The following is a 13,027-nucleotide window of genomic DNA, read 5'->3' as shown; positions in this document are numbered from 1 at the left end:
ATTCCGCCACCAAAAATCACTCCTTCCCTTCTGAGTCCTGCCATGCACCCAACTGGTATTTTTTGGTCACACGTGAGGCATTGCCGTACTCGGGAGAAATTGGGGCACAGATTTTGGGGTGCTTTGTCTCCTTCATTCCTTGTGAAAATAAAAAATTTTGAGCCAGAACTGCATTTTTGTGTAAAAAATTACATTTTTTTACACAAAAATGCAGATCTGGCTCAAAATTTTTCATTTTCACAAGGAATGAAGGAGACAAAGCACCCCAAAATCTGTGCCCCAATTTCTCCCGAGTGCGGCAATGCCTCATGTGTGACCAAAAAATACCAGTTGGGTGCATGGCAGGACTCAGAAGGGAAGGAGTGATTTTTGGATTTTGCAGCACAGATTCTGGTTGAATGACCCCCGAAACACCCATACAGTGGAACCCCCCCACAAGTGACCCCATTTTGCAAACTACACCCTTCAGGGAATTCATCAAGGGGTATAGTGTACATTTCAAACCCCCCGGGGTTTCACCAATTTTGATACAACTGAGCTGTGAAAATGAAAAATTAATTTTTTTTATTTTCACTGCCCAGTTGTACCACAATTGGTGAAACCCCTGGGGGTTTGAAATGTACACTATACCCCTAGATGAATTCCCTGAAGGGTGTAGTTTGCAAAATGGGGTCACTTGTGGGGGGGTTCCTAACTTTTAGCATCTTATGGTGCCTAGAAACCTACATGGTGCCTAAAAAATAATCTCATAAAAAGGAGGCTCCAAAATCAAGTAGGTGCTCCTTCTATTATGAAGCCTGTGGTTTGGTCACCGTGCACACTAGGGCCACATATAGGATATTTATGAAAACAAAAGAATTGGGGGAATCAATTTTTAGTCACATTTCTCTAGTAAAATCTACTGTATTCGTTAGAAAAATGTATTAAAATTGAAACTCTGCAAAAAAAAATGAAATTTTGAAATTTCACCTACACTTTGTTTTAATTCCTGTGAAACACCTAAAGGGTTAACAAACTTCCAAAATGCTGTTTTGAATACTGTGAGGGGTGCAGTTTTTGAAATGGCATCATTTATGGGGGTGTCTCACATACAAGTCCCTCAAAGTCACATCAGAACTGAACTGGTCCCTAAAAAAATCAGTGTTTGAAATTTTCTTGAAAATTTGAGAATTTGCTATTCATATTTTACGCCTCCTAGTGTCCAAAAAAATGAAAAGGAAGTTGAAATAATGATGGCAACATAAAGTAGACATATGGTCTATGTTAGTTATTAACTATTTTGAGTGGTATGATTATTTGTCTCACAAGCAGAAAATTTAACATTTTGCAAATCGCTAAATTTTCCATTTTTTCACGACATTTTGGTATTTTTCACAAAAAAACACAGACTGTATCGACCCAAATTTACCACTAATTTGAAGTACAATGTGTCACGAAAAAACAATCTCAAAATCACTGGTATAAGTAAAAGCAAAAAAAAGTTATCCCCACTTAAGTGAGACATGTCAGATTTGAAAAAAATGGCTCTGTCAGGAACGCAAAAACTAGCTCTGTCAGGAAGGGGTTAAAAATGTCTATTTTATTTCTCTCAAATGAATCTATTTCTAGAGGGAAAAAAAATGATTTACTAGTACAAACTGATGATGCTCTTTTCTATGACAAACAATCAGATATAATGTATTAAGGCCCATACACACTGGGCGACTTTCAGCTGAAAGCCGCTCAAAACAGGAAGTGTGTATGGCCCGGCGATGAGTGGTGAGCGCTGCTGTCTTACCAGAAGATGAGCGGCTTTGAGGGCAGTGGGAAAGCGGCTCAGTGTGTATGCACTGAGCGGCTTTTACCCCCAGCGATGATAGAGATCATCGCTGTCCATACACGCTGGGCATAATCGTGCAGTGTGTAAGGACCTTTAGTCTGTCTTTGCAATCTATATTATTCCACAGTGCACCAGACTTAGATATATTTAATTCACTCTTTGTTCGACTTGGGCTCCCCTGTATAAAAATGAATGAAATGCATATTGGGTGGGTTATCTCTCATTAAACAATAGAAGTAACATTTATCAAGTACAGTTGATTGGTTGCCATTGGAAACTTCTCCACTGGCACGCTCCTTCACTTTTTTCACTGCTTCATGAATACACCCCCACGTCTTGGAGGTTTGTGTAATAGGATCCAAGTTTGCAGGAGCCATCGGATTCCAGACGATCCTGGACCATGTTTTAAAGCGATTTTTTAAAGCCATTTTGTTTATGTACCAATTTGCAGCCTATTGATCCAATATTAAGCAGTGACATCATCATACCTCCCAACATGGCCCATTCCAGGAGAGATAAAATGCTGGACTTCCATGCCAGTGGCAGTTGCAGAGGTAAGACTGCGGCACAGTCCAAAATTCAAATATGGGAGCATCCCAACTGCCAGTGAGTCCTGGACTGTAATGTTTGGCAGTGTTTGGGGTGCCTGTTGAGCAGGACTCACTGTGATCCTGCACACAAGCTCCTATGTGGCCTCCCACACATTAGCATTCTGTGGTAGGACCAGCCGGTGGAATGGCTGTATTTTGGGAAGAACACCAGTTTAGCAGGACCCACTGTGCCACAAGGAGCCTGCACACAGTTCCTATACGGCCGCCCAGATATTAGCATGCTGCGGTAGGACCGGACTTTTGCTATGGGGCCTAAAAATATTTAATTCTGCAACTGCAAGTAAAAAACACAATGACGTATACCTCTTATTTGCCTGTGTGAATGTGACATATATAAAACACAGCTCTCCAACAGGACTGTACATGAATGGAGTTTGTGTGCCCACCTGGGGAACCTCCAAGCCACAGCATATGCTCCTAAATGCACAAATCTGTTTTGGCAAACCCCTCTCCCCTCTCTATTGGAGAACACAGAGGGTGAGATTTAATAGGATGAGAGATTCAGAAAGTGAGAGATTTGGTAAGAAATCTCCAGTTTTTTTAAAGCGGTAATCATTTACACTGCAAAACCAGTTTGATTTTGCAGTGTAAATGATTGCCGCTTTAAAAAAACTGGAGATTTCTTACCAAATCTCTCACTTTCTGAATATCTCATCCTATTACATTTCACCCAGAGTGTCATATTTTCTCTCACTACGTGATTGATGTGGGGGGGGTTTCACAAATGATGGGTCGAGGTTAAAGTGCACATTTTGATGTTATGCAAGTTTATTGAAGTGGGCTCCTAGCCAGCTTTAACTGGATGCAGTGGATGCTTATAACATAGGTCTTTTACCTTGTGCTCGTGTTACGAAACTGCGTGTCTGCAGAGCTCTATATAAACCTCCCAGACTCGGCATTCCAGTGTTTCTTACATCTGGAGGCAGCGGAACACTGTGAGACAATCTACCTCTGATCCGGTAACTATATCACTCATCCTCCACACATTCGCAACACATTTCACTTACAATATAGAAATGCACAAACATAATACAAAATGATTACATTCAGGCATTATTGTAAAAAAAGAAAAATCTCTTTTATCCGTAATGATATTTACCAAAATCACAGCTCTCAATATTAATAGCACGCATTTAATATTTTTATCAAACGCTTTTACAGCTATGCCAGAACTGAACAATTCACTCCTTTCATTTTTCTCCTTTTATTATTTCATTTTATAGAACTGGTCAACTGCAATTGTCAGGATGGACATGAAGATATTTGGGCTAGTGATTGCCCTGTGCTATTTTGGGAGGTCCCAGTCATACAGTTTAGAAAGAGACTGCCGGGTGGACAACTTCCGAGTAATGCCGGACTTTGATAAATATCAGGTATGTAACGCATTCCTAAATACATCTTTTGCAAATGATCTTATTTAAAACAAAGGGGGACAGATTTTTGGCTGAAGTGATAAAGTGGTGATAATGCACCAGCCAATCAGCTGCTAACTGCCAAGTTACAGGCGGTGTATGAATAATGACAGTTGGAAGGTGTGTTCCCACCACTTTATCACTTCACCGGGCTTAATAAATCTGACGCTCTGTTCTGATTTTAGATTTAGACTAGTTACCAGCCCGTCAAAATGACAGAACAAAATAAAAGTAATGTCAGCACCAGCGACTGGGCGCGCCTAAACAAAGCAACACTGACATTGCTCCACAGGGAGTCCTTTAGTTGCCACCAGCGCTTAAAGCACTTCAATCCCCCCCTAGAAGGTGAGGAGCAGTGTTAGCCATTTATTATATAGGATCATTATTATGTTAACTTATAAGGGGCAGATGTACTAAGCTTCAAAAGTGATAAAACGGAGAGTGATAAACAGCCAGCCAATCACCTCCTAACTGCCATGTCACAGACTGTGTTTGAAAAATGTCAGGAAGGAGCTGAATGGTTGGTTGTTTATCACTCTCCATTTTATCACTTTTGGAGCTTAGTGCATCTGGCCCAAGGAAAGCTATTTTGCAGGACCCAATTTCTTTATATATAACCAGAGTGATGGCACAGTGACACCCCCCCCCCCCCCAAACACACACACACATGAAAATGGTGGAGTAATTGGCTGATTTTAAAAAGCGCTATCTCTATTGAAAAGTAATAATGGTTTCAGATATTGTCCGTAATAATAATAATAATAATAATAATAATAATAATAATAATGCCATTTATAATAGGAATATTATTGTGCATGCAGTTTTGTATTTTATTAAAGTTGCAATGCAGTTTCTTCTGTTATGCTTAGAAAACTGCTGGTAGGAATAATATACTTTAGACATTATATGATGACCAGTACAACACAGATTTGTTTTTGTTAATAAAATTATTTATTTTTGATTTTCAAAAACCATAGCAATATTTCATTTCACCCTCTTATTCATCTTATGCCTCATTCAACAGCTAAACCAAAAGCATATAACAATGTTATGCCAACTTATATTAACTCTACAATCTCAGCATTTGCATACTGTGGACTACCGTTGTGAAGGCTTTAAAATGTATTGTGTTGTAAATGAACTGTATGCAGATTGGTGTGACAGAGCTACAGATATATGGCAGAGTGTAGTATGAATACATTTCTAAACAACCTTAACTATTCAAAATATCTGACCATGGCAGCCAATGTTTTAAACCTCTGAGCGTCTGATGCTCCTGCCATTCTTTTACCCTTAAGGAGACAAAGAAACCCAACCCCTTAAACGTTCCCCTCCCTTCCCCTTCCACCTGGTCCCCTTTTTCCTGAAATAACCAAACAGAGTCATTTATTTATGGCAAATTAAAGGTCACATTTATTAATCAGATTACTAATATAATCTTACATGCTTAGGTGGCAAAGATAGCATTGCGGTCCACCAGCCCTCCAACGTAACTGAATCAAGACGACTGGAGGGGGGCCCATGGACCCCTTCTTGCAACTGAAAACTGTAACCGACCTGGAGCCCCAAACCCCCCGCCCGACGTCAGGCCTTGGTGATCTGCACCCCCTTTATTGAGGTGCCTCCGCTTCCTGGCGCCACACTTTGGCTGGCCCGCAGTACTTGCGCCCTGTTATTCAATCTCTGCTGTAAATAGGTGCTGCTCCTTCTTCGTCCATCTGGACAATCCTTTCTGTGTGCACCTGTTGCTATTTCGGATCCTCCCCCTATACCTGTCCTGTCCTTAAGTATGGGTATATGCCCCTGGGGATGAGCCTGCTCCCTATTTTCCTCTCTTTCCTTCCCCCTTTTTCCTCCCCCTATCTCTTCCCTACTATCTCATTGGCCCCTTCCTAACACCAGCAAGACAATGGGACACACCTCCTGGCCTTGGGAGCCCAGACTAATAGTTTATGATCTCTCCCGGCTAGTTGCCGCTCGCTCCTGTTTACCACCATGGTGTCTGAAAAAGAGATAACTAATCTGTATTATTTATTGTATCAAATGGATACTGAGGGTCGTAGAGTACATCTTAGTCACTGGACTCCGCCCCCAAAGACAGCATTTTGGGGATCTGTGTGTGCTGCCTCATCTGTAATTATAATTTAGCTTACGGACGATATCAGGGGCCTTACAAGTAAGATGGGGACTCCTGTTCAGTGGCAGGAACCGGTACTGCACTGTAAAATGACATGCAGCACTTGTAGGATTCAGCACTGCACTGGGCTGTTTCAGGAGGCAGCAAGCATAAGCCACACCCCCTCCCATGAAGCCACGCTCCTTTTCCTGCTGCTACTGCTGCACTAGGTGTTGCAAGGCTCAGGGATGATATAAGTGACTGTTGTGTACTAAAATTGTCAGGTAATTCAGATTAAGCAACATTTTGGTAAATAGTTTTTGTAATCAGAGGAATCCTGGATTTGGGGCCTAATTCAGAGATCATTGTGAGTGCTGTTGTGCAAATTCGCAGTCAGTTCAACTGTACTCACATTTGTACATACTATGGAGTGGGTTGCGTATGGATTTGCAGAGAATAGCGATCCATTCGCAATTCCCTTACAGACTTGTACGAGGCGAGTTATGTTTCTGTCTGTACAGCGGCTGTCTACACCCAGTCTCCTGCAACTTTGCAGATAAGCAATCCCGTCTGAATCAGGCCCTTAGTGTCTCTACTACATCCATGGAATTGGTACATCATTTGCGCTTTGTTTTTCAGTATGCTGGAACCTGGTATGCAGTAGCAAAGAAGGACCCAGAAGGACTCTTTCTTATAGATAACATAGTGGCTAATTTCTATGTTGATGAAAATGGAAAAATGACAGCAACAGCTAAAGGCAGAGTCATCATCATGAAGTAAGAAACTCCTACTTCACCACAGCCTCTATATAACATAAAGCACATAGGATATGTTCCTGCCCAATTCCCTCTCACACATATATAGAAAGCCTAATGCTGCCACAGATACAGAATATACCCTCATGGCAGCTCCACTTCACTCACACACATGCATATACGCCAACCAATGGTGGAGTTTACCTATAGGTGGCAGCATTGAAGCGCCCCTAGTAATATCCGCGACCTCAGTCAGTTATTCCAGTGATAGCTTTTAAACTATAAGAAACGTTCCATGAGAAAAGGAAATTTAAAGATATTCAGTAACTGCCCATTTTTTTCTGACACTTGCAAAAACCTCTAGAGAGAGTCATAGTATATGTTCCTTTGTACACATGAGGTTTTGTTAAGTCAATAATTCATACTATGTTATGACAGATATTTATTCAGTGTAGCTCACGATAGAGCCGTCCTTCGCAAATTTGATGCCCTAGGCAAGATTTTGGTTGGTGCCCCCTAGTTCTAGAGTTCCACCGATGGATCCAATGCTCCTTATTCACATTACTACACACCATATGGCTCCTTATTTACATTGTTCCACACAGAAGTGTCCTTTATACACATTATGCAACACAGTAATGTCCCTTATACACATTATGCAACACAGTAATGCACTGTACACATTATGTCAAACATTAATAATGACCTTATACACATAATGCCACACATTATTACAACCCAAACCCCTGCATATATTGAAGCCTGGGCTGGCTGCAGGGAGTCATACAGTGCAAGCTCATTCTGCTGGACTTTGAAAAGGCCCATGGGAAGAGAAGCTGCTACAAGCAGTGCAGCCGTCCTCCAGGGAAGCTGGCTATTTTTGTTACTACCCCCTGCTACCCCCACTGTCTCTGTTCCCTGCACTGGCACTCCCATTGCTACTGACTTAGTAGTAGAAACTCCAAGCCCCTAAGCATTTTAAATGCCCTAGGCTTTTGCCAAGTTTGCCTATGTCTAGGGCCGGCTATGGCTCAAGATATTAGGCCATGTGCATTGTTCACTTGAAGAAGAAAAAAAGGGGTACATTTACTAAGATGGGAGTTCTATTAAAGATGTTGCCCATAGCAACCAATCAGATTCTATTTTTTATATATTTATAAGAAGATAATAGATACAATCTAATTGGTTGTTATGGGAAATATGTACCAAGCCCCACAATGCTATAGATTCTGGGAGTTGGATGACAATCCAGGGGTTGTATGCACCAAGCCACGGAATGGCTATACCAAGTCCCGTAATATCAATGTCGACTTAGTATATGTCGACATTTTGGTGTCAACTTATTGACTGTCATCCCAGACACTGTAGACCTATCATCTTAATTCCAATAACATTATTATAATTTCTTTGTAAATAAAAGTAAATAAAAAAAAATAACTTTGTTAATGAAAAAAATCCGTGGTTATGTAGCTGCAGATTTCACCTGACTGCATGTATTTGCTTTGCTTTAAGGATGGAATTGTGTGCTGACATGGTGGGCACATTCCAGGACACAGAGGACCCTGCTAAAATGAAGATGAAGTATCATGGCCTCATGGCAATGCTTGAGAAAGGACGTAAGTAAACTATTTCATCGTGCAACTTTTCCCCGCAGCAAGGTCTGGTCACAATGAATGCACGGGTACAATATCCTAAGTATCACCATTGGGGAAATACAATTGCAGGAGCGAAATTCAAAAGCCCCTGGCTGTGGGACTGAAAATAGGATGCCGTGATGTCTATAGAAACACTTCCAGAGCAAGGGTTATATAATAGAGACCAACTTTGCCAGCGGTGCGGGGTGCTGGACAATTTCGGCTGGTGTTTAAAGCGGCAATCTTTTACAACTCCTAGTTCTGCCTTATAAATGGTAGCCACCAGAGTTGAACTAGTCCGCAAGGGAAAACTACTGGTGGGCCTCAATTTCTGGGGGGGGGGGGCAGTGAGGCAGACTGTGCACTTGAATTACCCATTGTACATGTGTGTTTTCCACAGTGCATTGGGGTTATTAATCTGGTACATAATTATGCATGCACTACCAGTATTTACTATAAATATTTATCAAGAAGCCCAGCCACAAACCATGCACTTTCTTATGGTTACCTCTGTGCTGGCTGGCAACGCCCCATCTAGATACTGGCCACACCCCTACAAATGACCCTACCGCTGTATTACCCCAGTGGACCCTTCCTGCCCCAGTCTGATACGATCAGCCAGCATCCCTGTATCAGAGAGTGTGTGTGTATGTGTGTGAGTGACCCCCAGCTTGTGTGTACCCCCCCCCCCCCACCCTTCCCATGTGTAGGGTATTCCCCACTGAGAGAACTACATCTTCCAGCAGTCCTTGAAACTCTCCCCATCAAACAATATCCATCTGCTCTAGTTCAGGCTTTCCAGCAGGTCACCTGACATCTACCGTACCTTTCTGCTGGGATATTTATCAACAGGGCTGGTTCTACCATTAGGCAGCTGCCTAAGGGCTCCATAATCTGGGGGCACCTCATCACAAAATGAATGATGATTCTGAGGGCCAGATGCACTAAGCTTCAAAAGCGATAAAATGGAGAGTGATAAACAACCAGCCAATCAGCTCCTACCTGCCATGTCACAGACTGTGTTTGAAAAATGACAGGTAGGAGCTGATTGGCTGGCTGTTTATCACTCTCATTTTTATCACTTTTGAAGCTTAGTGCATCTGGCCCTGAGAGAGGCATTCTTGTTCTAAGAGTTCTAAGATGCCACCTGGACACGGTCTCCTAAGGATCTGGAAAGTATTGGTGTGTGTGTGGTGGCGCCCTGTTTATCAAGTCTACTAAAGAGGACAAGTGAGGGGGCTGCTGTATGACCCCCCCCCCCCCCTCTGACTCTAGCTATTACTGTACAGAATATATTAGATACATAATAGATTTGGGTACTCTTTACCTAGAAGGGCGCCCATCGCGGGCATCGCATGTACATTGCATGCCATTATAATTGCATGCGATGCGACCGATGCGATGCCCGCGATTTTACATAGGGAACAATGTTAAATGGTCCACAGACCCCAAATAGCCACCCTGAAGTGTGAAATGGCCCCCCCAATTGTTAACGCCACCCCACGATCAACGCCAGCCCGAAGCGTGGCGAGCGCAGCGAGCCCGCGAGGGGTGGCTGTACGCGTCCTCCGACCTTTTCATACCCCCACTATCCACGTCGGCGTGCCCCGCGAGGGGACGCGGATACCTGTGAAGCCCGCGAGGGGTGGCGGTACGCGTCCTCCGACCTTTTCATACCCCCACTATCCACGTCGGCGGGCCCCGCGAGGGGACGCGGATACCTGTGAAGCTGCGCTCACCACACTTTCTATTCTCAACTCCACGCCGACTGCGCTCGCCACGCTTCGGGTTCACGTTGATCGTGGGGTGGCGTTAACAATTGGGGGTGCCATTTCACACTTCAGGGTGGCTATTCGGGGTCTGTGGGCCATTTAACATTGTGTCCTATGTAAAATCGCGGTAATCGCGTCGGTCGCATCGCATGCGATTTTTTTGGTCGCATGCGATGCGACCAACGCGATTTTTTACCTTGCGATGCCTAAGATCAAAATCGTGGGCGCCGTTCTAGGTAAAGAGTACCTAGATTTGTTACTACGGGCAACACCTCAACTTGATCTCTTTTAAGAACTAAGCCTGATGATCTACTGTACATAACCCATGCTCCTTTTCAACCATGCACATCCATTGGCGCAGAGGGAGCAAGGAAGGGGGTACTAATTACCGGGGCCCATGTCTGATGGAGTGGCTTAGTGGGGCCCCCATTACCTGGCAGCAGCATATGCAGAAGCTCTTCTTCTCCAAGCTCATGCCACTGTGGGCTGGGCTGCAGGGTGGCCAGAGAGGTGCTTAAAGTGCTATTTTTTCTGAAATTCACTGTGTATGGCCACACCTCCCATGATCAGACCACACCCCCTAAAAAGTACCTGGGCCTGGCCAGGCTCTCTACTGCCCTGTGCACGTCCCGTCACAAAAAAAATAAGCCCTGGCCTACAGAGACTAGGACACTTGTAATCCCCTATGATTCGCTTTCCCCTGCTCCCAGCGCCCTGTTGGCCAATCATTTTTTTACTATAAATCTTTATAGATAAAGTAAATATTTAAATATGAAATAAACCAACGGAGGTATTACAATAAGGAATAACATAGACCAACCAATGACATCACAGAGAATGCGTCCACTTTCTGTAAGTGACAGATACATTCATGTAAAACAAACAAGCAAGCAAATAGTGATACATTGCATTTGCTTTAGGTGCACTATGGGGTCTATGTACTAAAGGGATAAAGGACAGAGATAAAGTGCCAGATGACCAGCCTCAAACTGTCATTTTCTAAACTGTGGGGTAAATTTATGAACGCTTGTTATTGGGGAGAAGCCGTATTGATGTCATTATGGGCCACTTATACTGCTTCACTCCCCTATATGCTCTCCTGTACAAGATAGCACGCTGGTAGGCCGGAGCAATGTATGAGCAGTCAGTGGTACTGTGCTTATTTTTGCCATATCAGTATTGGTAAATGACATGTGAACTCTTGTTTTTTCAGTTGATAATCACTGGGTGGTGGATACCGATTATACCAACTATGCCATCCACTACTCATGCCGGGAGCAGAACGAGGATGGCACATGTAGAGACGATTACTCCTTCATTTTCTCCCGTCACCCTGGAGGACTTACACCAGAGATACAAAGAATCGTGAGGAGAAGACAGGAAGAGTTGTGCTTGGCCAGAAAATACAGACAGGTTGCCCACACTGGTAAGGATTAACTTGACACATCCACCAGTCCTTTAAAGTACCCTAATGGGCATCCCGGTGATAGGTGTGGGTGCGTTGTGCTAAAAATTCCATCTCTGTGGCTCTATTCCTGCTGGTCAATGCCACGATTGTGTCATAGAACAACGGGTCATACCCCAATGTCCACCCTTCACTGGGTAAGTCGGTGAGCTCTAAGAGGCTGGCCTACTGTGGCGGGAGTCCCAAAATGGTCTCCCATAAATGAGTGTGTTTCCTGGGCAGTAGGCAGGTAAGCTTAGTTCCAAATACATATGTTGTACAAAAATCCAAGCCCACACTGTGCAGCGCAGCTTCCCTAATATGCTATACCTGGGCCTACACATAGCAAAGGCGGACATTTTGTGGATCATACTAATGTTCACAAGAATGCAGCCGACCAGTTTACTAGGAACCAGTGACAACAATAAGGCACTTCATAAGTATTATTAAAGAGGGTGCCTCCGCAGTCTACAGGCTGTTTCAATAAATATTGATACATCCAACAAAATAGTTGTCTCTGTGCCTTACTTTCAGTATTGTATACAGTGGAGTAACAATGGCCCATGGTCTCTGCAGATTCCAATGGGTCTGGCCATCCATGTTAAGAAAAATGCTGAAAATGTCCCTCCAAAAGGTCTGCCGCCTTGGAGGAGACAGATGCTAGAGGTCCTACTGGACATCTAGATAGATGCTAGAGGTCCTACTGGGTAGCCCTAACTTCCGGATAGCAATGTAACTAGTTACACCACTGATTATATAATAGTACATGCACCAAATACTTGTGGCTTTGCCCCTGATGCATACCCTCCAACAAATGAAGGGCAGAACCCAGTTCAAATGTGGAAAGAGGGCGTGGTCATAGATAAATCCACGCCCCCTTCCTATACTTTCAACGGACAGTTGGTGACCCTGAAACCCTGGCCGGTACAGGCCATAAAAAACTGTACTGTACCGGCCAAAAAGGTACAGTTGGAGAGTATGCTGATGCCCTATGTGAAGGTTGTGTCATAGAACAGCAGGGACAATATGGAACCATTTTCTGCAAATCACATCATCCATCCCCTTTGACGAGAGAACATTAAAATCAGACTCATGGGGAATGTTTTATGTAATGTACACCACACTTCCTGTGGTCTCCATGACTAACCTGCTCATCTGGTCTTATTACAGGATTCTGCGGCTAAACCCCACACAATATTGTTTATTTCACCAAGAAGATTGATGATTTCGGGTTTACAAGAAGATCAATCACAACCCCCTCAGCATTTTATTTTTTGCTAATTAAATAAATTCAATAAATGGTAATGGAATGAATATAGCACTATTAATGTACATATTTTATACTATGTTTAATTATATATATTTGTAGCACTTCAGAAGTAAGCTGTAAACCTATTTTCCTTACATTTGTGATTAGCTTTTTGAGGGGTAAAGCAATAAACATTCATTTCTAGTGTGAAGATA

At 43.2% G+C, this 13,027-nt stretch overlaps 1 protein-coding gene across 1 annotated transcript; it reads left to right on the top strand.

The window, feature by feature from the left end:
* The first annotated feature begins 3,232 nt into the window (after nucleotides 1-3,232).
* On the top strand, nucleotides 3,233-13,027 carry RBP4 (retinol binding protein 4). Its single transcript, XM_083149365.1, has 6 exons — nucleotides 3,233-3,389; nucleotides 3,654-3,803; nucleotides 6,598-6,734; nucleotides 8,226-8,329; nucleotides 11,333-11,545; nucleotides 12,734-13,027. Exons 2-6 carry the CDS (start codon nucleotides 3,678-3,680, stop codon nucleotides 12,745-12,747), a joined length of 594 nt encoding a protein of 197 aa, XP_083005491.1. The 5' UTR covers nucleotides 3,233-3,389; nucleotides 3,654-3,677; the 3' UTR covers nucleotides 12,748-13,027.

Source organism: Crinia signifera, chromosome 6, assembly GCF_055691185.1.
Source record: "Crinia signifera chromosome 6, ASM5569118v1, whole genome shotgun sequence".
Lineage (NCBI taxonomy): Eukaryota > Metazoa > Chordata > Amphibia > Anura > Myobatrachidae > Crinia > Crinia signifera.
Note: the sequence above shows the minus strand (reverse complement) of the source record. Positions and strands in the feature narration are given on the sequence as shown.

Bases quoted from the DNA above. Each gene is read 5' to 3' on its own strand.
- RBP4 (XM_083149365.1), top strand. From the start codon at position 3,678: ATGGACATGAAGATATTTGGGCTAGTGATTGCCCTGTGCTATTTTGGG. The intron at 3,804-6,597 runs GTATGTAACGCA...TTTGTTTTTCAG, and splicing joins CGGACTTTGATAAATATCAG to TATGCTGGAACCTGGTATGC. The intron at 6,735-8,225 runs GTAAGAAACTCC...CTTTGCTTTAAG, and splicing joins GGCAGAGTCATCATCATGAA to GATGGAATTGTGTGCTGACA.